Source organism: Rhinoraja longicauda, chromosome 16, assembly GCF_053455715.1.
Source record: "Rhinoraja longicauda isolate Sanriku21f chromosome 16, sRhiLon1.1, whole genome shotgun sequence".
In the NCBI taxonomy this organism is placed as follows: domain Eukaryota; kingdom Metazoa; phylum Chordata; class Chondrichthyes; order Rajiformes; family Arhynchobatidae; genus Rhinoraja; species Rhinoraja longicauda.
In genome coordinates this window covers 20,929,303-20,951,888 of record NC_135968.1, presented here as the reverse complement: position 1 = coordinate 20,951,888, position 22,586 = coordinate 20,929,303, and the positions used below count along the sequence as shown (strand labels likewise).

The window sequence follows — 22,586 nt, the reverse complement described above, 5'->3', positions numbered from 1 at the left end:
CCTCAACTGCAATCCCCAGCATCACACACACACACGTTGCCATAGTTTCATTCTTCTCATATTTCCTTCGGCCATAAAGGGAGGACATTTGGCTTATCTCAATGATCAGATAGGTCAATGGCATATAGGGAAGATGGATCTTGGGTATATGGAACGAGTTTCCTTTGGAAGTGGTAGCGGCAAGTACAATTTTAAAGACATTTGGACTGTTACATGAATAAAAAGCGTTGAAGATATGTGAGCTAAACTCAGGCAAACAGGACTAGCTTAGTTAGGCATCTTGGCTGGAATGGATGAATTGGGATGATGAGCCTGTGTTGGTGGTGTATAATTCTCCGACTCTAAGACCTCTTTGGGTGCTAAAGCATTCTGACGTTTCCAATGAAAACAATTCTAATATACAGGCAACCTCCAGGATATGACAAAGTTCCATTCCTGAGAACGGTGGGTTACCCAAAGTACATAAGTTGGAAATGAACGGAAACAGTGCCTGGGAGAGGATGACAGAGACAGCAGTGGCGGGAGAGCTAGTGAACGCGGGAAGAGCGGCCGCCAGCTAGCCTCATTGACTCACTGAGTGAGCGAGTGGGTCCGCTCAGTGCTCCCAGCTCTGCTCAGCTCCATCCAGCACACATAGGTGCAGCCTGAAGAGGGGGTGAGAGAAGGCATGCGGAAATGCCCTGTACCCACACGGCAGATTATGCGCATTGCCCCACAGCAGCCAGAAAACCCATTCCCATCTGTCCCACTGGCCTCCCCAATGCTTGGTCATATGTTCAGCTTGTCCATAAGTCAGGCGTTCCTAATACATGGAAGGACCTGTGAAGTTGGAAATATCTCTGCTTTGTGTTGGACCTCATACATGGCAAACTCGTGCTTTGGTTGCTGATCAATGCGAGGCTGAAGGTTACCCAAGAGTGTGATTTGCCAGACAGCCATTGTGTACACTGTTGGAACACTGATCCGATGTTTCTCGGATGCCCAGTTTGCAGACAGCCATTCCAACAGGCAGGCAAACACACCATGGCTGGGAGCACCTGATCCCAAGCAGCCTTCCCTTTCTATCTACCTCAGATCCAATACAATTAAAGCTGTGAATATGGAAGACCCACAAATTGAAACAGGCTGAGCATAATATATACTATTTAAAAATCAGCACAGAACTGTTTTGATGGTTTTTGAAGAAAGTTGTTAATTTCCATTGGTGCTTCTAATTTGGCTAACGCTTTTCCGAGAATAAGTGATAAAGGTGTAGTAGCAGGATCAGTTTCTCAAGTTAGTGTACTGACTCAGCCCCAGATCATAATCATTCCTTGCATAGCTTTCAGGTTTTCCAGGTACATGGGAGAAAGCTGTACGTGGAAGTAAGTTTCAAAGACCTAGCATGAAAATTCAATCAGAACAATAAAGAACATTTCAGCTGCAGTTTTCAAAGAGTGTTCCAACCGTATCCCATCCAGATGTAGAGGAAACTTCCCAATAATCTCAAATACCATGAACATACATATTGATCTTATTTAAGGAAGGACATTAATGCATTGGAAAATATTTCAGAGAAGATTTACTAAATCAGTGATTGGAACAGGCGAGGAAAGATTAGGCAAGCTTGAATTCACTGAAGTTTAGAAGAGTGAAAAGTGAATTGATTAAAACATGTAAGAGTCTGAGGAGTCTTGACCGGATGGGCAGGATGTCTCCTCTTGTGAGAGAATTTAGAATGATGAATCACTGTATAAAAACAAGGGGCTGCCCATTTATGGAAGAGAAAACGTAAAACCTTTTTCTCTGAGAGGGTCGCGAGACTTTGGCTTCCAAGACTGGTGGAAGGCAGAGATAGAAGATTATTTCATTTAGTTTAGTTTAGTTTAGTTTAGAGATACAATACGGAAACAGGCCCTTTGGCCAACCGAGTCCACAGTGGCCAGCGATCCCCGCACACATTAACATTACCCTGCACACACTAGGGACAATTTTTAACATTTATACCAAGCCAATTAACATACAAACCTGTATGTCTTTGGGGTGTGAGAGGTAACCAAAGATTTCTGAGAAAACCCAAGCAGGTCACGGGGAGAAGGTACAAACTCCGTACAGAAAAGTGCCCATAATCAGGATCGAACCTGGGTCTCTGGCACTGTAAGGCAGTTGCTCTACAGCTACGCCAGCATGCCACCCTAATTCTTGATAAGCAAGTGTGTGCGTGTTACCATGGATAGATGGAACGTGGAACCAAGGTTAAAATCAGATCAACCTTAATCTTACTGAATGGTGGAGCAGCACTGGGGGGTCAAGTGACCTACATCTAAACACATTTTTGACTTATCCCACTTTCTCATCCATTTGGGGTAATTTACAGAGGCCATTAAAATATAATCCTGCATATGTTTTGGATGTGGGATGAAACAGGAGCACCCATTGAAAACCCACGTGGTCACAGGGAGAATCCATAAATTCCACACCCAAGGTTTGACTCAAACCTGGGACTCTGACACCGTGAGGCGGCAACTCTAGCAGGTGCGCCACAGTGCCGCCCCAGTTTTGGGTTGACGACATTGGGTTCAGGAAGAAAAATTGGAATCGGCAAAAATAAATTAGTAGAGGGGATTGGATCAGTGTGGCAAAGAAAGTCCAAAGAGGAAGCTAGGTGATTTACAACTGCAGCAGGTACAGCACCGTACAACTAGAGTGTCCAGTGAAGGGTACCTCTTGGAGAATGCAAAACAAGTTCCCGTCCAAAGTTGCCAATGGAGGATTGCATAGGGAATAATATAATGACATGGGTTCTTGGCACAGAAATCATGTCATGGTCACAAGGCGACTCTGGTCCAGAAATAGCTGGTTGACTTTCTGAGTGAGGCAAAATTACTCTGATATGGTAGTTATACAATTTCACTCCAGAGAAGATTGATTTACAATTGCACGCTGCTGAAAGAAAACACCATTGCACAATTGAATATCTGATACAAACGTTTTAGTCAACGCACCAAAATAAAAGAGAATTACTTTCTTTAACTGGAAAGTAATTCTTTAATTGGAATTAAATTAATTGGAAAAGAGTACAAAGCATTAATGAAGCCAAAATTTTAATCACCTCAAGTTTTCGCCACCTGTGAACATTCATTGGATTTTCCAATTCCTCCTCCAGCGCCCTGCACCGCGTTCGTTCCTTTAGAAGTTCTTTCTGCACATGGTAGACCTCTCGTCTGCACAACAAATACAAACAACATCAACTTCTTTGCTTTTTAACACAAGGAACTGCAAATGCTGGTTTACAAAAAAAAGACACAATGTGCTGGAGTAACTCGGGAGGTCAGGAAGCATCTCCGGAGATCATGGAAAGATGATGTTTTGGGTCAGGACTCTTCTTGAGACATGTTTCTCTTGTTTTTATCAGCTTGCTGTCAAATCCATCTAAATGCAATTTTATGGGGGTAGATTTTCTACTGTAATCAAAAAATTGATAATTGGAATGATATGTCATTTGTTATTTATTCAAAAGAAATAAAGCATATTTTTCTGAAGTTTAACAGGAAATGTTGACTACTGAAAACGATGTTGGTTGCACATTGCTATGCTATTTAACTAGATATCAGCTTGGCTTCCTTTTTTCTTGTACATCAGAAGCACCTGCAGTCAAACCTTTAAGCATATAATCTAGGATTAAGTCCAGAATTGCAATGTCACATTTGAGAATTTACGTCAAGTGTTATCAGTAACTGAAAGACTCAAAACAATATTACATCAGTGTGCAGACTGGCATCCAAAACTTAACTGTGCATACCAAAATGAAACACTGACCATGTTTTTCCAGTGGAACTGGGTGTGCATATAATTTGGTGGCTATTTTAAAACAGTAATAATGGTAGCCACTTCATGATTTAAACGTGTAGGAAGGAAATGCAGATGCTGTTTCGAAAATAAGACACAAAATGCTGGAGTAACTCAATGGGTCAGACAGAATCTCTGGAGAAAAGGAATAGGTGACTTTTCGTGTCGAGACCCTTCATCAGACTGGTGAGGGGTCTTGACCCGAAACATCACCTATTCCTTTTCACCAGAGATGCTGCCTGACACGCTAAGTCACCCCAGCATTTTATGTCAATCTTCATAATTTAACTGCTTTTGCTGTTCTTCAATCCAATTAGATGGCAGTTTTTGCCCGTTTTTGCCTGTGATTCCCAAATAATCATAATCAGACCTTATCAGCCAAGTATGTTTTGCAACAGATGAGGAATTTCATTTGCCATACAGTCATACAAATAAAAAGCAACAGAACACACAAAATACATTTTAACATGAACATCCACCGCAGTGACTCCTCTGCATTCTTCACTGTGATGGAAGGCGAAAAAAAAAGTTCAATCGCTCCCTTCTTTGTCCTCCAGCGGTCGGGGGTCTCTAACCTTCCGTTGATGGGACAATCTTATTCCCGTAGCCAGTGGCAGGCCTTCCTCATCGGGGCGATCAAGCTCCTGCATCGGGGGGGAATCTCAGCTCCTCCGCGCCGCGCGATCTACCCCAGGTCGGGGCTGGTCGAACTTCGTGCGGCATTTGGAGCTTCCCGACCTCAGTCTCAACCCGAGACTGCGAGCTACTTGATGTTGAAGTCCACAGGCCGCAGGTAGAGCGTCGATCCAGGCAACGAATCAGCTCCGATGGTAAGTCCACACGTGAGGCTCAAAGTCAGTCCCGAGCAAGGCCGCAGAGCGACTGGAGATACGATCCGGAAAATAATCGCATCTCCGATTATGTAACCCCATGATACATTTGAACGATTAAGATTGAAGTGGTGAGATACTATGCCTTGAAGAGGCACCAAGGGTGATGGGAGCTTCCCAATTAGCATACATAGGCCTGTTTTTGTTACTCCCAGGGATAAGAAAGGTTTAGAAGGATAGAGGCCAAATGCAGGCAAATGGGACTAATTTAGATGGAGCATCTTGGGCAGAGTTGGGCAGAAGAGCCACCTTCTGTGCTGTATGACTCTGTGACTCCACAAGTTGTGCGCCCATCCTTTAGGTGGGGAATGCAGCCATACGCTGGGTGAGCTTTATAAATAATTCACTGCATAGGGCATGCTACAAAAACGTAATTGCGTTCAAATAATCTATAACAATACGAACATAATTGAAAATCTCAGCCAAGATATAATGGAAAGATTAGAAAGGATGATATTGCAGAAATATTATTTGAAATAATGTTTGCTACTCAATATGGAAGCTGACAACATTCTAGTTTGAATATGGTGAACTAGTAATCGACAGAGACATGTCAAATAATATTTCCCCATCTAAATTATACATAACTGAACATGACTAAAAACCAGCAATAGAAGCATGAGCTCCAAATGTTTCCTGAAAATATATCAAGTATAGATAGAATTTTATCATAGAGCATTTTCAGAGGAATGCCACATTTTACATTATACATTTCAGTAATATTTAACTTTTCGATTTCATTATAGTTAGATAAAATATTGCAAAATATTAAATAGGATTTATTCATAAACACATTCAACTCCAGTAAACCTGGGTTATGCAGGTTTATGTGAAGTATTTCACACAAAAAATAATAAACCAAGGGTGGCTTGGTCTGTTGAATCTCACCTACAAATGGAAACAATCACAGAGAATAACATTTATATCATACTTTGAAGTAGCTCTCAATATCCACTCAGTCACAACTGTCCACCTAGCATTGCTGGCATGTGGACACAGCCTTCACATGACTTTCAGATGCTGAGATGGGTCAGCAACAGCTGACTTTTGACAATGTTTGGAGAAAGAAAGTCAACATCTGAACCATTTGCTGATTAAAAAAAAATTCTAATTAAAAATGATTAAAAGTAATTATTTGGACAAATTCTCTATGCTCATTTTATGACGACCACGCTCACTATCCAGCACCACACTCTACACACCATCAAGCACACACTCTACACACCACCAAGCACACACTCCACACACCACCAAGCACCACACTCTACACACCCAACCCATCGCATCAGAGGTTCACCTGCACCTCCTCCAACCTCATCTATTGCATCCGCTGCTCTAGATGTCAACTTATCTATATCGGCGAAACCAAGCGCAGGCTCAGCGATCGCTTCGCTGAACACCTGCGCTCGGTCCGCATTAACGCAACTGATCTCCCGGTGGCCCAGCACTTTAACTCCCCCTCCCATTCCTAGTCTGACCTCTCTGTCATGGGTCTCCTCCAGTGCCATAGTGAGGCCCGCCGGAAATTGGAGGAGCAGCACCTCATATTTCGCCTGGGCAGTTTGCGGCCCGGTGGTATGAACGTCGACTTCTCCAACTTCAGATAGCTCCTCTGTCCCTCCCTTCCCCTCCTCCTTCCCAGATCTCCCTCTATCTTCCTGTCTCCACCTATATCCTTCCTTTGTCCCACCCCCGACATCAGTCTGAAGAAGGGTCTCGACCCGAAACGTCACCCATTCCTTCTCTCCCGAGATGCTGCCTGACCTGCTGAGTTACTCCAGCATTTTGTGAATAAATCGATTTGTACCAGCATCTGCAGTTATTTTCTTATGCATGTGTATCCGATACAGAGACCACATTCCTTCCCAGGATCTCATTCCATCTGAAGATCTACCAATCAGTGGTCCAAGTGTGCTGAAAATCTTTGGTCGAAGAAGCAGAGCTGAAGTTGGGGATCGGAAGATTCAGTCCCTGCAATGTGGGGAGGGTCAGTCTTTGCCACGAGTCAGCAAAGTGGTACAGCTGGTGGAGCTGCTGGCTCACAGAGCCAGAGACCTGGGTTCGATCCTGACCTTGGGTGCTATCCGAGGAGTTTGCACGTTCTCCCTGTGAACATGTGGGTCTCCTCCTGTTGCTCTGGTTTCCACCCACATCACTTGTGGGTTTGTAGGTTAATTGGCCACTCTAAATTGCCCCTTAAATGGGATAACATAGAACCAGTGTGCACGGGTGATTGATAGCCAGTGTGGACTTGGTGAAATTGAGTTTCCATGCTGTAACTCAAAACTAAACCAATGCAGCAGAGCGTCAACAGGGCAGCAGTTCAACAGTTCCCAAGGAACTGTGACCAGAAACAGAGATATATTCAGGCAGCCATGGCAGCAATTTTCTGTACGTAAGTCTGGTGATCCAACCTATTTTAGGTATTACAAGACTTGAGAATTTAATCGTATTCACATTCTTAAATAGCCAACATCTACTGCTTTATTCATTTAAGCAGTTCAGCTCCGCTTTCTGTTATTTCAAGTTAATCCTCATTTTGCACAACATCTCTCACTCTATTAATTTAGTCTGTGGTACATTTTGGACAAATCTTAATTTCATTGTTAATCCTTTTGGAATTCCTTGGTTGTTTCATTTGGAATGTACCGTTGACATATGGATGTACAGATGCATCACACTAGGCTTCTGCTTAGAAACTACATGCTAATAACAGATTTGGAATACCCGACCAGGATTTGTACCAATTACTGAATGTGTAGTTTTAATTCGACAAGCATTTGCTGCAGCGTTTGTTATGCCAACTGTTTCTGCTGCCTGATTATTTGGCAGGATAAGGATTACAATCTACAGTGAAGGAGAAGATTGGTCTGGAGCTTCTATTTTTTATTAATTCAATGCACTCCCCAGAAAAGTTCATGGTAAAACCTCATGCACACAAGATACAATTAGACATTAGATTAATTTAAGATGCAAAGTACTGGAGTAACTCAGCGGGTCAGGCAGCATCCCTGGAGAACATGGGTAGGTGACATTTTGTGTTTGCACCCTTCTTCAGACTGGAAAAGGGACCCGCTGAGTTACTCCAGCACTTTGCATCTTTTATTGTAAACCAACATCTGCAGTTCCCTGTTCCCACGTTAGACAAATTTACTTTGAATCAGGTATCTTAGAGAGGTAATAATGACTTAACGGAGGTTTTTTTAATGAGCTGAAACAAAGAATGAGAAGTCATAGAGACATACAGCTTGGAGATAGGTTCTTTGGCCAACCACGTCTATGCTGACCATTTTGCTCAGGTACACTAATCCCATTTGCTTACATTAAAACCAGACTCTTCTATGCCTTGCCTATTTAAGTATTCATCCAACCATCTCTTAAAAGTCTTAATTGTATCTGATTCTATGCTCCTCATGTTCCAGAACAACCCATTCCCCGCTTACAAAAAAAAATTAGATCCATTTTAATCCTCTTACCTTATAACTAGACCATCTTATCTTTGACACCCCGACCATGGGAAAAAGACATTGATTATCTTCCTTATCGATGCCTCTCATAATCTTCAATCATGTCACCCCTCTGCCTCTTTCACTCTAGGGTAAACAAGCCCAACCTGTCTAATCTTTCCCTGGATTTATTCACAAAATGCTGGAGTAACTCAGCAGGTCAGGCAGCATCTCAGGAGAGAAGGGATGGGTGACGTTTCGGGTCGAGACCCTTCTTCAGACTGAAGAAGGGTCTCGACCCGAAACGTCACCCATTCCTTCTCTCCCGAGATGCTGCCTGTGTACCAGCACCTGCAGTTATTTTCTTATATAATCTTTCCCTGGAACTAGGCTCCTCACTTTCAGGCAACATCATAGGAATCTCTTCTGCACTCTCAACAGAGCAATCATGTCTTTCCCGTGGGTGTGGCGACCAGAACTGTACTCAATACTCCAAGTCGAAATAAGGAACTGCAGATGCTGCTTTACGAAAAAACTCACAAAGTTCTGGAGTAACTCAGTGGGTCAGGCAGCATCTCTGGAGGACATGGATTAACTACCTGATGTTACCTGACCCACTGAAGTATTCCAGCGCTTTGTGTCTTTGTTTTCCCGCAATACGCCAAGTGTACCCCAATCAGTATTTTGTAAAAACATTGTCCTAACTATTAGAAACAAGGAGCTGCAGATGTTTGTTTACAAAATAAGTCACAAAGTGCTGGAGTAATTAAGCGGGTCGGGCAGCATCTCAGGAGAACATGGATAGGTGACATTTGTGTTGGGACCTTCTTCAATAGGGGTCTTCTTGAAGAATGGTCCAGTCCCGAAACGTCCCCTGTCCATGTACTCTTGAGATGCTGCCTCGGATAGAAAAGTTGGGCTTGTTTACCCTGGAGTGAATTACTCCAACACTTTGTGACTTCTTCCATCCCAACTATTATATTTTATGTCCTAACCTATGAAGGCAAGGATATTATACATGTCTTCTTCAAAACCCTATCTACCGTGTTGCTACTTTCAGAGAACTGTGCACTTGAACCCTGCAGTCTCTCAGTTCATCAAAGAGTGCAGTCGATGTGTAAATGGATCATAGTGGAAAAGGTCATAATATAGGACTGCATATGAAGCCTGTAAGTAAATTTGAAGCCTACAGAAAAGAGAACAGAAGCAGCACGAGTGAAAAATTGGCTAAAGAACAGAAAATAGATGGGTGTGATGAACTGCTGCTGCTTGAATCAGGGGGGTATATACAGAGGACTTCCAGAGGATTCAGTACAAGGATTACTGCTGTTTTTGACATGCATTAATGACTTGAACTTGGCAGTAATGGACAGAACTACAAATCTGTTAGCGATACAAACACTCAGAAGTACAATAAAAGTCAGGAAGACAAACTGGCATAAGCTGATGCAATGGATAAATGTATAACAAATTATATTCAATGAGGAAAGCGCAGTGATAAAATTTTATCAAGAATGAGATGAGAAGATACAGAACACGCAGTGCAAATTTAAAGGGGCTACAAGGACATGCAGCTTTGCCACTTGTCTCAAAATCTTTGAAGATGCCAGGACAGATTGTTGAAGTGCGTGTAAATTCCAGTTTTATGGGCTGAGGAAAGAATTAGCTAACGTGTACAAAATTTTAAAGGCCTAGAAAAGGTGAATCTATTTCCCTTAGCAGAGAGGTCAATAATTTTATATAATTAGAATTAGGAATAGTGAAGAGTTGGTGGGGAATGTTGGCATAAAGAGAGTACATGAATGCAGAAACCCTCAACACATTTAAAATATATTAGCAATTGAGGGACTAAAACCTGCAGGAACTGTTTAGAAAGATTTGCCTACATTTTGTCAAATTAAGTGGAAAGGAAGAAAACTCTGATTTAGTGAGAGAACAAGACAGAAAGAAAAAGTTAAAACCACATTTTAATATAACTCTCCAACGATAATTAAAATCTAAAGGAATGAAATTCCATACTCATAAAGGTTAATCTTGCTGTCAGATGCATCATTTGACAGTGATTAAAGCCTTAATATGCTTACTTTATAATTTCCAAGTTCCGTATTCTTTTTCTGCTGTGATTTTTTAATCAATTAAATAAATACAATATTATCAAGCAATTTACAAAATACAAATGGTGATCCTCTCTGCGTGATACAATAAATCCGTTTTTCTACTTCTCACTTACTGGTTCATACTGTTCAGACCTGAAATATTAGCTGTTTTTGTCTGCATAGATGCTGACTAAACTGCCGAGTTATTTTTCACTGAAGAAGGGTTCCAACCCAAAATATCGCCTATCCATGTCCTTCAGGGATGCTGCCTAACTCGCTGGGTTGCTCCAGCCCAGTCTTCCAGTGCAGAAGTTGTGGTCATAATCACCTGTCTAAAGGTACAAATTACAACGCCTAAATGCAAAAATGCATGAGAAGATCAAATGAAGGAACGCTCAAATACAAATTGCGTGATGTTCAAGGCAACGCGAGTTATAGAATGATTAGTCACACATGGATATTCTTTCACAGAACGATAAACAGCTGGAATCTTCAAAAAGAAAAAAAGTGCAAATTAAAATAATACAGAACACCACCATCTGGCTTGCAAGCTGAAACACAAAGGGAGCGGCAGCAAAAGTGAGAGGATAATGAGGTTAACAATTGTTTCCATGAAACTTAATTCTTCAAATTATTATAAATCTTTGAAAATGATTCAAAGAGCCTGCCGCCATGCCGCCAAATATGGCAATATTTAAGTTGATTAACCAGATTGTTTTCACATGGAACATTAGGCTTGTGAGGTTAATTGAACTGGTTAAATAAGTTTGCAAAATTGCCCTGCCATCAGATACCATTTCCATTATGCATCTGCAGTGCATTCGGGATGATTTTTGTCCTATTGGCATCCCACCAAAGTAAGTCTTGATTGATTTAGTCCATATGAGGGAGTGTCCACTTGCATTAAAAAAAGTTATGAGAACAGTTAAAAACCAATCTTGTACTGAGAAACAAGACGTCATACAACAGAAGGCAGTTCACAGATTAAGGGAAGGCTTAGAGAAAAAAGGGTTTACTTATGATGTTCAATATTTACACTGACTGTACACATCAGTAGAGATTTCTACTGGATATTTAGATATTCCATTTTATCACAAATTGTTCAGTTCCCCAAGAGAATATTAAACAGCTTGTAAAGATTCAGTCCAATTTATTCTAATTTTGCTTGTCGTGCTTTTATACATTTCATTTGATTCAAATTATAACGATCACTGTTCATATTTGAGAAGATTTTCCATTAACATGGTCTGTGGAGGAGAATTTTAAGAGTGCTGTATTGTATTGTAAAATTATTTCCCCTTCCTATGAAGGCACAGAATGACTATACTCCTTATCTGCAACTAACAGGGAATGAAGCAAAACGTTCTCATTATCCGGGTATCCAGATAATATTTGGTCTTGACATCACAAGGAATCAGGTAGTCAATTCCAATTTAAAAGGCATGGAACAAGTCTCTTGCACACCATATCTTTTACAAACTCAGAATGAGTTACTATTATGCCAAAGGCAGCTGCGGAGGCCAAATCTGTGGGTATTTTTAAAGCAGAGATTGATAGTATCTTGATTAGTAAGAGCATCAAAGGTGACTCCGTTTCATTTTAAATATAATTAAGCACTCATGACCTGGTACCAGTGGTCATGTCTGGGGGCCAGTACTAATGAACAGAGAATGCAAGCTTAGACTTGATTATAGTGGTATTAGACAATAGACAATAGACAATAGGTGCAGGAGTAGGCCATTCAGCCCTTCGAGCCAGCACCGCCATTCAATGCGATCATGGCTGATCACTCTCAATCAGTACCCCGTTCCTGCCTTCTCCCCATACCCCCTCACTCCGCTATCCTTAAGAGCTCTATCCAGCTCTCTCTTGAAAGCATCCAACGAGCTGGCCTCCACTGCCTTCTGAGGCAGAGAATTCCACACCTTCACCACTCTCTGACTGAAAAAGTTCTTCCTCATCTCCGTTCTAAATGGCCTACCCCTTATTCTTAAACTGTGGCCCCATGTTCTGGACTCCCCCAACATTGGGAACATGTTTTCTGTCTCTAATGTGTCCAATCCCCTAATTATCTTATATGTTTCAATAAGATCCCCCCTCATCCTTCTAAATTCCAGTGTATACAAGCCTAATTGCTCCAGCCTTTCAACATACGACAGTCCCGCCATTCCGGGAATTAACCTAGTGAACCTACGCTGCACGCCCTCAATAGCAAGAATATCCTTCCTCAAATTTGGAGACCAAAACTGCACACAGTACTCCAGGTGCGGTCTCACCAGGGCCCGGTACAACTGTAGAAGGACCTCTTTGCTCCTATACTCAACTCCTCTTGTTATGAAGGCCAACATTCCATTGGCTTTCTTCACTGCCTGCTGTACCTGCATGCTTCCTTTCAGTGACTGATGCACTAGGACACCCAGATCTCGTTGAACATCCCCTCTTCCTAACTTGACACCATTCAGATAATAATCTGCCTTTCTATTCTTACTTCCAAAGTGAATAACCTCACACTTATCTACATTAAACTGCATCTGCCATGTATCCGCCCACTCACACAACCTGTCCAAGTCACCCTGCAGCCTTATTGCATCTTCCTCACAATTCACACTACCCCCCAGCTTAGTATCATCTGCAAATTTGCTAATGGTACTTTTAATCCCTTCATCTAAGTCATTAATGTATATCGTAAATAGCTGGGGTCCCAGCACCGAACCTTGCGGTACCCCACTGGTCACTGCCTTCTGCCTTTCCATTTGCAGAGTAAATAAATTAGATTTTTAAAAGTCTGGAAAATTAAAGCCAATAATAAATTACAATAAAGGAGTGCTTGGGTTTGTGTAAAGAGTTCATGATTCATCTCCATTCTTTAGGAATATTTTGCTTTCATAAGGACGCGGTCTGGCCTACACGCAAATCCAAAAGGTTTGGATTGCAAATGTTGGCCGTATCCAGACAATTATTTTTTTATTATGAAAACCTTAAGAATAAATTTTCCTGGGATTACCTGAGGTCATCCAGATTTGAAACACTCTTGCTGAGGATGGTTTTCTCCCGTCTTAGTTTTCTGATCTCCACTCGGAGCAACCGAATATCGTCAACCCGCTGCCTGTATTGTATCTCGCCTTTATTTAACATGGCCTGTTGAATCTTGATCTTTTCATACAGCAGTGCCAGCTCATCATTGCGGCGTACAAGCTGAGTCCCCAAAATATCTCTCTCACCGATAACCTGGTGAGGATGTGGGAAAAAAAGTTAATTTATAGGAACAACATGTAAACATGACAGTACAAAATAATCATGTTCCATCAGTGAAGAGGGCGAGTGAAAAATAAACTTTCTGAGCTGCTCAAGCTTTGCAGCTTAAAACAACAAGAATGGCTTTCCTGCAATTAAAGGCACATAATGTGCTCAATGATCCATAATGTTAGCTAATAGAAATATGATGGGATAATTATGAACCAATAAATTAAGACTGTTCAGAAAATATTGGAGAAAATTGATTTCAAATAACCTAGAGCTGTTAGTTCAGCAAAGACAGGAAATAAATTATGCACTGTGTTATTTCTATAAATGAACATCACAAGCAACTTCCATTTTAGTAGGTCGGAAAGAACTGCAGATGCTGGTTTATATCGAAGGTAGACATAAAATGCTTGAGCAACTCAGCGCGACAGGCAGCATACTCCAGCATTTTGTATCTAACTTCCATCTTAGGATGTATTTACAATATGGCTGCAGCAGTCTGCAATAAGCCTAGGTACAGAAAAGATTTAGTACTCTGGTAGCATTTTAGGTTAAAGTAAAAAGGCCCAAGGCATTTCACAGAGGTCGAAGTAGACAGTATAGCACACACACCTCCAAAGAAGAATGATTGAAAGCTTTATTCAATGAGAAGAGTTTTATGGAGGGTTTTAGAAGTGAAGAGTGGAATGAAAAGAGGCAGAAAGGTTTACAGTGAGAATTCCAGTATGAGGTGTACATAGATGTTGCCATATCAGTGAGTGGCACAAAGGCATAGTGGAGCTGCTGCCTCAGCGCCAGAGACCCGGGTTCAATCCTGACCATGGGTGCTATCTGGAAGGAGTTTGTACATTATCCCTGTGACCACTTGACACTTAAAATACCTATAATTATCAAAACCCCTGATGACGTGATGTACAATGGAAATGTAATGGTGACTACCATTTGCCATTTCAGCAACTGTAGCAGTGCAAGTATAAACTCACAGTTATGAAGGATTTAAACAGTTTACATCATATATCATTCTTTTCAGAGTGAAAGGATTTAATAGTCTGCTACTGCTATGTCTCATACCTGATTTAATTCTTTTTTCTGTCGGACCCTCTCTGTGTCAGCCTCTTCAATAATCCTCAGGAGCTTTCTTTCCTCTACCTCCTGATTTTCGATGAAAATCCTGGTGTCCTGTGCCTGTTGCTTCATCCGCTGTAATTCAGTCTACGGTGAGGAAAGAAAAGGAGGACACTTTGAAACAGCTGGAGTATTGTGTTTATTTACATACTATGAGGGGAAATAATCAATACTTTGAAAATGCAGCTAACTGGAATACATAGAGAAATAACATAGGAAATAGGTGTAAGAGGAGGCCATTTGGCCCTTCGAGCCAGCACTGCCATTCATTGTGATCAAGGCTGATCATCCACAATCAGTAACCTGTGCCTGCCTTCTCCCCATATCCCTTGATTCCACTAGCCCCTAGAGCTCCATCTAAAAATTTAATTCTCTTTTAAATTCATCCAGTGAATTGGCCTCCACTGCCTTCTGTGGCAGAGAATTCCACAAATTCACAACTCTCTGGGTGAAAAAGTTTTTTCTCACCTCAGTTTCAAATGGCCTCCCCTTTATTCTTAGACTGTGGCCCCTGGTTCTGGACTCCCTCAACATTGGGAATTTTTTTCCTGCATCTAGCTTGTCCAGTCCTTTCATAATTTTATAAGTCTCTATAAGACCAAAACTGCACACAATACTCCAGATGTGGTCTCACCAGGGCCCTATACAACTGCAGAAGGACCTCTTTACTCCGATACTCAAATCCTCTCGTTATGAAGCTAATGACAACATGTCATTAGCTTTCTTCACTGCCTGCTGTACCTGCACATTCACTTTCAGTGACTGGTGTACAAGGACACCCAGGTCTCGTTGCACTTCCCTTTTACCTAATCTGACACCATTGAGATAATAATCTGCCTCCTTGCTTTTGCTGCCAAAGTGGATAACCGTACATTTATCTACATTATACTTCATCTGCCATGCATCTGCCCACTCACTCAACCTATCCAAGTTATCCTGTAACCTCCTAACATTCTCTTTGCAGTTCACACTGCAACCCAGCTTTGTGTCATCTGCAAACTTGCTGGTGTTACTTCTGAATACAGAACTGGAAATGCCACTCGTACAGCTTAGAAACATAAACAGAAAAATAGGTGCAAGAATAGGCCATTCGGCCGTTTGAGTCAGCACCGCCATTCAATACGATCATGGCTGATCATCTAAAATCAGTACCCCATTCCTGCTTTTTCCTCCATATCCCTTAATTCCTTTAGCCCTATGAGCTAAATCTAACTCTCATGAAAACATCCAGTGAATTGGCCTCCACTGCCTTCTGTAGCAGAGAATTCCACAGATTCACAACTCTCTGGGTGAAAAAGTTTTTCCTCATCTCAGTCCTACATGGCCTACCCCTTATTCTTAAACTGTGACCCCTGGTTCTGGACCCCCCAGCATTGGGAACATTTTTCCTGCATCTAGTCTGTCCAATCCTTTTAGAATTTTATATGTTTCTATTAGATCCCCTCTCATCCTTCCCAATTCCAGTGAATACAAGCCTTGTCGACCCATTCTTTCATCATATGTCAGTCCCACCATCCTGGGAATTAAGCTGGTGAATATACGGTGCACTCCCTCAATAGAAATAATGTCCTTCCTCAAATTAGGAGACCAAAATTGCACACAATACTCCAGGTGTGGTCTCACCAGGGCCCAATACAACTGCAGTAGGACCTCCTTGCTCCTAAACTCAAATCCTCTCGCAATGAAGGCCAGCATGCTATTAGCTTTCTTCACTGCCTGCTGTACCTGCATACCCAGGTCTCGTTGCACCTTCCCTTTTCCTAACCTGACACCATTTAGATAATAATCTGCCTTCCTGTTCTTGCCAACAAAGTGGATAATCTCACATTTATCCCCATTATACTGCATCTGCCACGCATCTGCCCACTCACCCAACCTATCCAAGTCACTTAGCTGCCTCATAGCATCCTCCTCACAGCTCACACTGCTAATCCAATAGTATGAACTTTGAATTCTCCAATTTTCGGGAACTTCCTTCCCCCCACTTTTTTCCCACCTCCCCATTCCCCTCACCTGAACCCTGGCTGACATTGCACCGGTTTCTCCCTCACCCCTCCCCCTCCACCCGCATTAGTCCCTCCGGCTTCACAATTCTCAACTTGTCTATCCTCGAGCTTCACGATTCGCAACTCTTTATCCTTTTGGCGCACACCTGTTTTTTTTCATCTCTAGCCATTGTCCAACAATCTGCCTTTTGAAAAAAACCCTCAACTGTGTTCTCAGATCATAAGTTCATAAGTCATAGGAACAGAATTAGGCCATTCGGTCCAACGAGTGTACTCCGCCATTCAATCATAGCTGTTCTATCTTTCCCTCTCAACCCTTTTCCGGACTTTGCCCTGTAACCTTTGACACCCATGCTAATGAAGAACCTGTCAAACTCTGCTTTAAAAATACCCAATGACTTGGTCTCCACAGCCATTTATGGCAATGCATTCCACGGATCCACCACCGTCTGACTAAAGAAATTCTGCCTCATCTCCTTTCTAAAGGTACGTCCTTTTATTCTGAGGAATATTATATTACAGGCCATGCTCTGTCCTACCCCTCTTCTCGTCCAGCTTTCTTTCCTGCCCCTCCTGCAATCTGTCTGAAGAAAGGTCCCGACCCGAAACGTCATCTATCTACTTTCTCCAGGGATGTTGCCTGACCCGCTAAGTTACTCCAGTACTTTGTGGTTTTAACTGGAACATAAGTTTTAGTGCACATCGCCATTGTATAATTTGGTGTAACCCAAGACTTGGGGCCTTACGACCGAATATTATCCCCTCCAAATGCCCGTCCATGAAGGACACTAGTCTTTAACAAATTGCATACTGAGTTTAACACAGAATCGTAATACTAGACCACGCTGATCGGGTACGAAGTTAGATTGCTAAATTTATTTTCAATAAAGAACTATTGCAAATAACACCACAGAGAACAGTATAGTTTTAAATGAATTAAAATTCAGATTAAAAGTGTAAACAAACTTGTTAATATTCCCTTAGAGATCTTTTAGGAAATATTCTCCCTGATTATTTTCCTTTTCCCGCATCGACTGCTATACTTACCAATTCATCTCCATTTTGCTGTGACCACTAGGTAATGTAATGGATGATTGTTTACCGGAGGGCTTGCAAAAACTTATCTGAGCAAAAAAAATTGGTCACAGGGAACCAGGATGATAAATGACCGAGCTTGTCAACTGCAACCCGTTGTTGGTTTGACTCAAGAATAATAAGCAGAGTGTTTAACTGTGTCCACATCTAGTTAGCAAAGATAAGCTCACTTCTTCAATCCTGGAAAAGTGTTTTCAGCTAGATATTTTTTCTCTATGCAACTGATAATAATTGGTGCCTGCATTTCCTGAGCTATTGGTTGGTGTTTCTGGCATTTAATATGGAAGCATCATCCAATACCCATGATCAAGATTGTTCCCGATGTTAGGGAAGTCCAGAACAAGGAGTCACAGTTCAAGGATAAGGGGGAAGTCTTTTAGGACCGAGATGAGAACGTTTTTTTTCACACAGAGAGTGGTGAATCTGTGGAATTCTCTGCCACAGAAGGTAGTTGAGGCTAGTTCATTGGCTATATTTAAGAGGGAGTTAGATGTGGCCCTTGTGGCTAAAGGGATCAGGGGGTATGGAGAGAAGGCAGGTACAGGATACTGAGTTGGATGATCAGCCATGATCGTATTGAATGGCGGTGCAGGTTCGAAGGGCCGAATGGCCTACTCCTGCACCTATTTTCTATGTTTCTATCAACAAAATATGGAATAATTCCTTTGATGGACAGAGTACTGAAGTACATACATTTTTCTTGACAATTGAGAATTGCATTTATATAATGCATTTCAGGGTGCTCCCAACACATCCTACACCCAGTGAAGTGCAAGTACATCTGAATTGTAGCCATTGTAATAATACAATGGAAATGCAGGGAATGGAGGGATTTGGGTTAAGTGCAGGTATATAAGATATGGTCTTGGCATCATGTTCGGCACAGACATTGTGGGATGATGGGCCTGTTCTTGTGGTGTACTGTTATATGTTCTATAATGGTGCATACAAAGGATAGCCAGTCAGAACCTTTTTTCCCAGGATGGAAAAAAATCCATTACTAAAGGGCATAGCTTTAAAGTGAGAGGGAAAAATTTAAAGGAGATGTGCAGGCAGGGTTTTTTTTGCACAAAGGGTAGTGTGTGCCTGGAACATGCTGCCAGGAGTGGCGATGGAGGCATACATGAAAGTGGCATTTAAGTGACTTTTGGATAGGCACATGGATATGCAGGGAATGAAGGGATTACGTGCAAGCAGAAAAGAGTTGGTCTTGGCATCATGTTCAGCACAGGGCTGATGTTCAATATTCTAAGTTCTAATGTGATAATGATAAGACAATTTATTTTAGCTGGTGTGGTTAAGAGATAAGTGTTGGCCTGGACGTTGAGAATAACTTCCTTGAGTTTCTTTCATTCATATCGAAGGGCTTGTGTGACTTTTGTTTAATGCTTCATCGAAAATATGGTATCTCTAACAGCACAGCACTGTTGCAGCATGGCACAAGATTCCATGTTCAAGTGTCTGGATAGGACATGAATCAACAACTATCTGTGCCAGTGGCAAGAGTGTTCCCATTGAGTCAAAATTAGCCCAAACCAAACAGTACCTGCAACATGTATGTAAACATAGTACACCGTAAACAATAGAATAAACGAGAGAAAAAAAAAATCAGTGTGTGTATATATACACATACTCACAAATACACACACACACACACACATATATATATATATATATATGTACACACAAAAAACAAACAATAATCGTGCAATAATAACAATAATGGTCTATGTACTTCAGAGCTTATTTGAGGTTGATTTTTTTAAGAGCCGGGTGGCTGTAGGGAAGAAGCCGTATTTACAAGAAGATTGAGTAAAGAGGCCACAATGAATCTCATCAAATGAGATTCGAGTGGTGGGCAGCTATGTGGCAAATGTTCAAGCCATCGGATAATGCAGGTTGACATTTACAAAGAGAAGATGACAGAATCAGTCTCTCACTCAACTGTAGGCTGCTCTCCACTTAAGTGCAGAGAGAATGAATTGGAGAAATGGATGCAGAAGGTGGAAACGATTTGTTGTAATGGACACTGCATCAAGTGTGACAGTGGGATGAATACATAATCAGTGTCACATCAGAAAGTATTGACATTCTGTCACAGTTTTAACAAAGCCTACTCCTGTCACACACACACACAAAGAACATGGGAGTAAGATGCACTTGCATTTTTATTTAATGTTGTCGCATGCCAGGATAATATGTTACTGTGCAGGGCAATAACTGTTGTTGTCCAGACAAATGTTGTTTTAGCTGCCCTTGCACAGTGTACTTCCACAGATAAATTATATTAATGGTCAGTTCTGTGGTTTGTGGGGATATTGATTTAAGGGGAATATGCTGACCAAGACATTGAGGGAACTCCTGCTCCACTTAAAAGAATTGTATAATTCTTAACATTTAGTACAAATGGCAAGCAGATCTCATGATAATGCGATCTTTACTTTTTAGATAGTACTTTTCCAGTTTATGGGGGATTTACAAGCTGGTAGGTGTGTATCTTTATCATTACCACTGTGCATCCCTTTTCCTCAGAAAAGCACTCTTTCCACGGGCTTTTACCAGCTGCTCATGAAGCCCCAATTATCACAGATCGCATTTCCCTCAGGAACTCAGCAGGTCAGGCAGCATCTATGGTGGGAAATGGACATGCAGCATTTTGGGTCGGCACCCTTCTTTAGACTGAAACATTGTCTGTTCATTTCCCTCCACAGATGCTGCCTCGTCTCCCGAGTTCCTCCAGCAGTTCAAGGTTCCAGCAATTCCAGTCCCTTCCAGTCTCAAATGTCTCCAAGTAACATTCTTTGAAATTCCCATAGAGGCTTGGCTTAATGTTGTTTGACTACTATATCCAAGAAACCAAAAGTGAAGCTGGTGAAGCTTCAATTCATTACCATTCAGTAAGTGACAACGGTTGAGTATTTCCTAAGTTCACTAATAGGGGTAGCAGAAAAGAAGTTCAATCTGAGTTTTTGCTACAATTTGAGCTTTTGCCTCTGCAAATGGTGATTCTTTCATCAATCCCTCCCTGGTGGATCTAACAAAAAGATGCATTGTCAAGTTAAAGCATTGTGCATTTTGAATTCATCATTGAAAGTGGACGTGACTGGGAAGGCTCGCATTAATTGCAAGGCTGTAATTGCCCTTGTCTTGTTGGAAGATTTAAGGGTTCAAGTCAAGTCAAGTCAATTTATTTGTATAGCACATTTAAAAACAACCCACGTTGACCAAAGTGCTGCACATCTGACTAGGAAAAAAAGAAACATACAGTGGCAGGCAGCCAAACACAACGGCGCGGCCATCTTTAACAAAATGTTAATTCAATCACCCACAGTCCAACAATAAAGGCACTAAACAGGCACCCAAATTACCCAACCCCAAAAACCCCCCAAAACACAGTCCAACAATAGAAGCATTAAATAGGCATTCAAATCACACACCCCAAAACCCCCCAAAACACAGTCCAACAATAAAAACATCAAACAGGCACTCAAACCACCCAACCCCAAAAAAAACACACAAAAAAGAAACATCCATCAAAGAAACATCCATCACAGTGAGTCTCCTCCAGTCCTCTCTCTCCTCACTGTGATGGAAGGCCACAATGTCTTTCCCTTCTCCCGCTGTCCTCGGTTAACTGCATTGGTTAGAAATGAATGTTGGAAATGACTTCAAAGTCCATCCCAAACCTATTCTCACCCAGTATTCATATTTATAAAGTTATAGAATCCTATAGCAGAGAAACACACCCTTCATGCCCTACCAACCATGCAAACTACCTATTCTAGTCCCATGTGTCTAAATTTGATCCACAGCCTTTCTATGCCTTGGCATTGTCTTTCAATGCCTTGGAGTCCCTGAACATTGTTAACAGGCTGTCCAAGCAGAGGCAGGTCAGAAAGGGTAAGGATGGCAGATTTATATCCCGAAGGAATATTAGTAATTCAGATTTTTTGGGGGAATAATCCAGTAGTTTCATGACCAATTCCTCTGATGCAATATTCATATTTATTTTTTCTTTTACATTAATGGAGTTTAAATTTCCCACTTGCAATGGAGTTGCAAAATTACAATTTTAATCACTAAAATTATTCGTCGAGGTGTTAAGATAACTAGCCCAATACTAAACATGATACAATTACACCCAACTGAATAGGTTGCAAAATATCCTCGATGATTTCATTTGATTCAGAGAAAGAGAATAATCTTTTCAGTAATTCCACAGCAATACCTTTAGTGCATCCTTCTCCTTCTCCATGCGTTGATACTCCAAGTGCTGCTTCACAAGTGTAGCCTCTTTTGTGCCAATCTCATCTTTCAGTTGATCAATATGATGGTGCATGATTTTCAGTTTTCGTTTCATTTCAGCTATCTCATCCTAAAAAACAGAAATGGTGGAAATGAATATAAATTACTCCAATTTTTTTGTTAAATTGTAAGACAGGTGTAACGTGCGATTTAATTTGATTTAGTTTGGATTCACAAATTTCCCTTTACTTGAAAATATTGATTCCCCATATGTACACCAGGAACTGCAATCATTTGCATGCATTTGACCATAAACCCTTCTTATTCATATATCTGTCCAAATGCTTTTGGAACGTAATTGTATCCGCTTCTACAGCTTTCTCTGGCAGCTTTTTCCAGATACAAAACTACCCTCTGAATGAAAACGTTGCCTGAGGTCCCTCTTAAATCATCTCTCCCCTCTCACCTTAAACCTATGCCCTTTAATATTGCAATCCTCCAACCTGGGAAAAAGACAATGAATGTTCACTTTATCCATGCCCCTCATGATTTAGTATACTTCAATGAAGTCACCCCTCAGCCCCAAAGCTCCAAGGTAAAAAGTCCCAGCCT

General features: G+C 41.4%; 1 protein-coding gene across 1 annotated transcript in view; it reads right to left on the bottom strand.

Annotated features, from left to right (window-relative positions):
• Positions 1-22,586, bottom strand: part of cfap58 (cilia and flagella associated protein 58) — a 143,915-nt gene that overhangs the window by 79,520 nt on the left and 41,809 nt on the right. Inside the window, exons 11-14 of the mRNA XM_078412814.1 lie at positions 21,958-22,104; positions 14,575-14,715; positions 13,265-13,488; positions 3,092-3,203 (exon numbers count right to left, since the gene is read on the bottom strand). Coding sequence (XP_078268940.1) covers positions 3,092-3,203; positions 13,265-13,488; positions 14,575-14,715; positions 21,958-22,104 — 624 coding nt within the window. The remainder of the gene's footprint in view (positions 1-3,091; positions 3,204-13,264; positions 13,489-14,574; positions 14,716-21,957; positions 22,105-22,586) is intronic.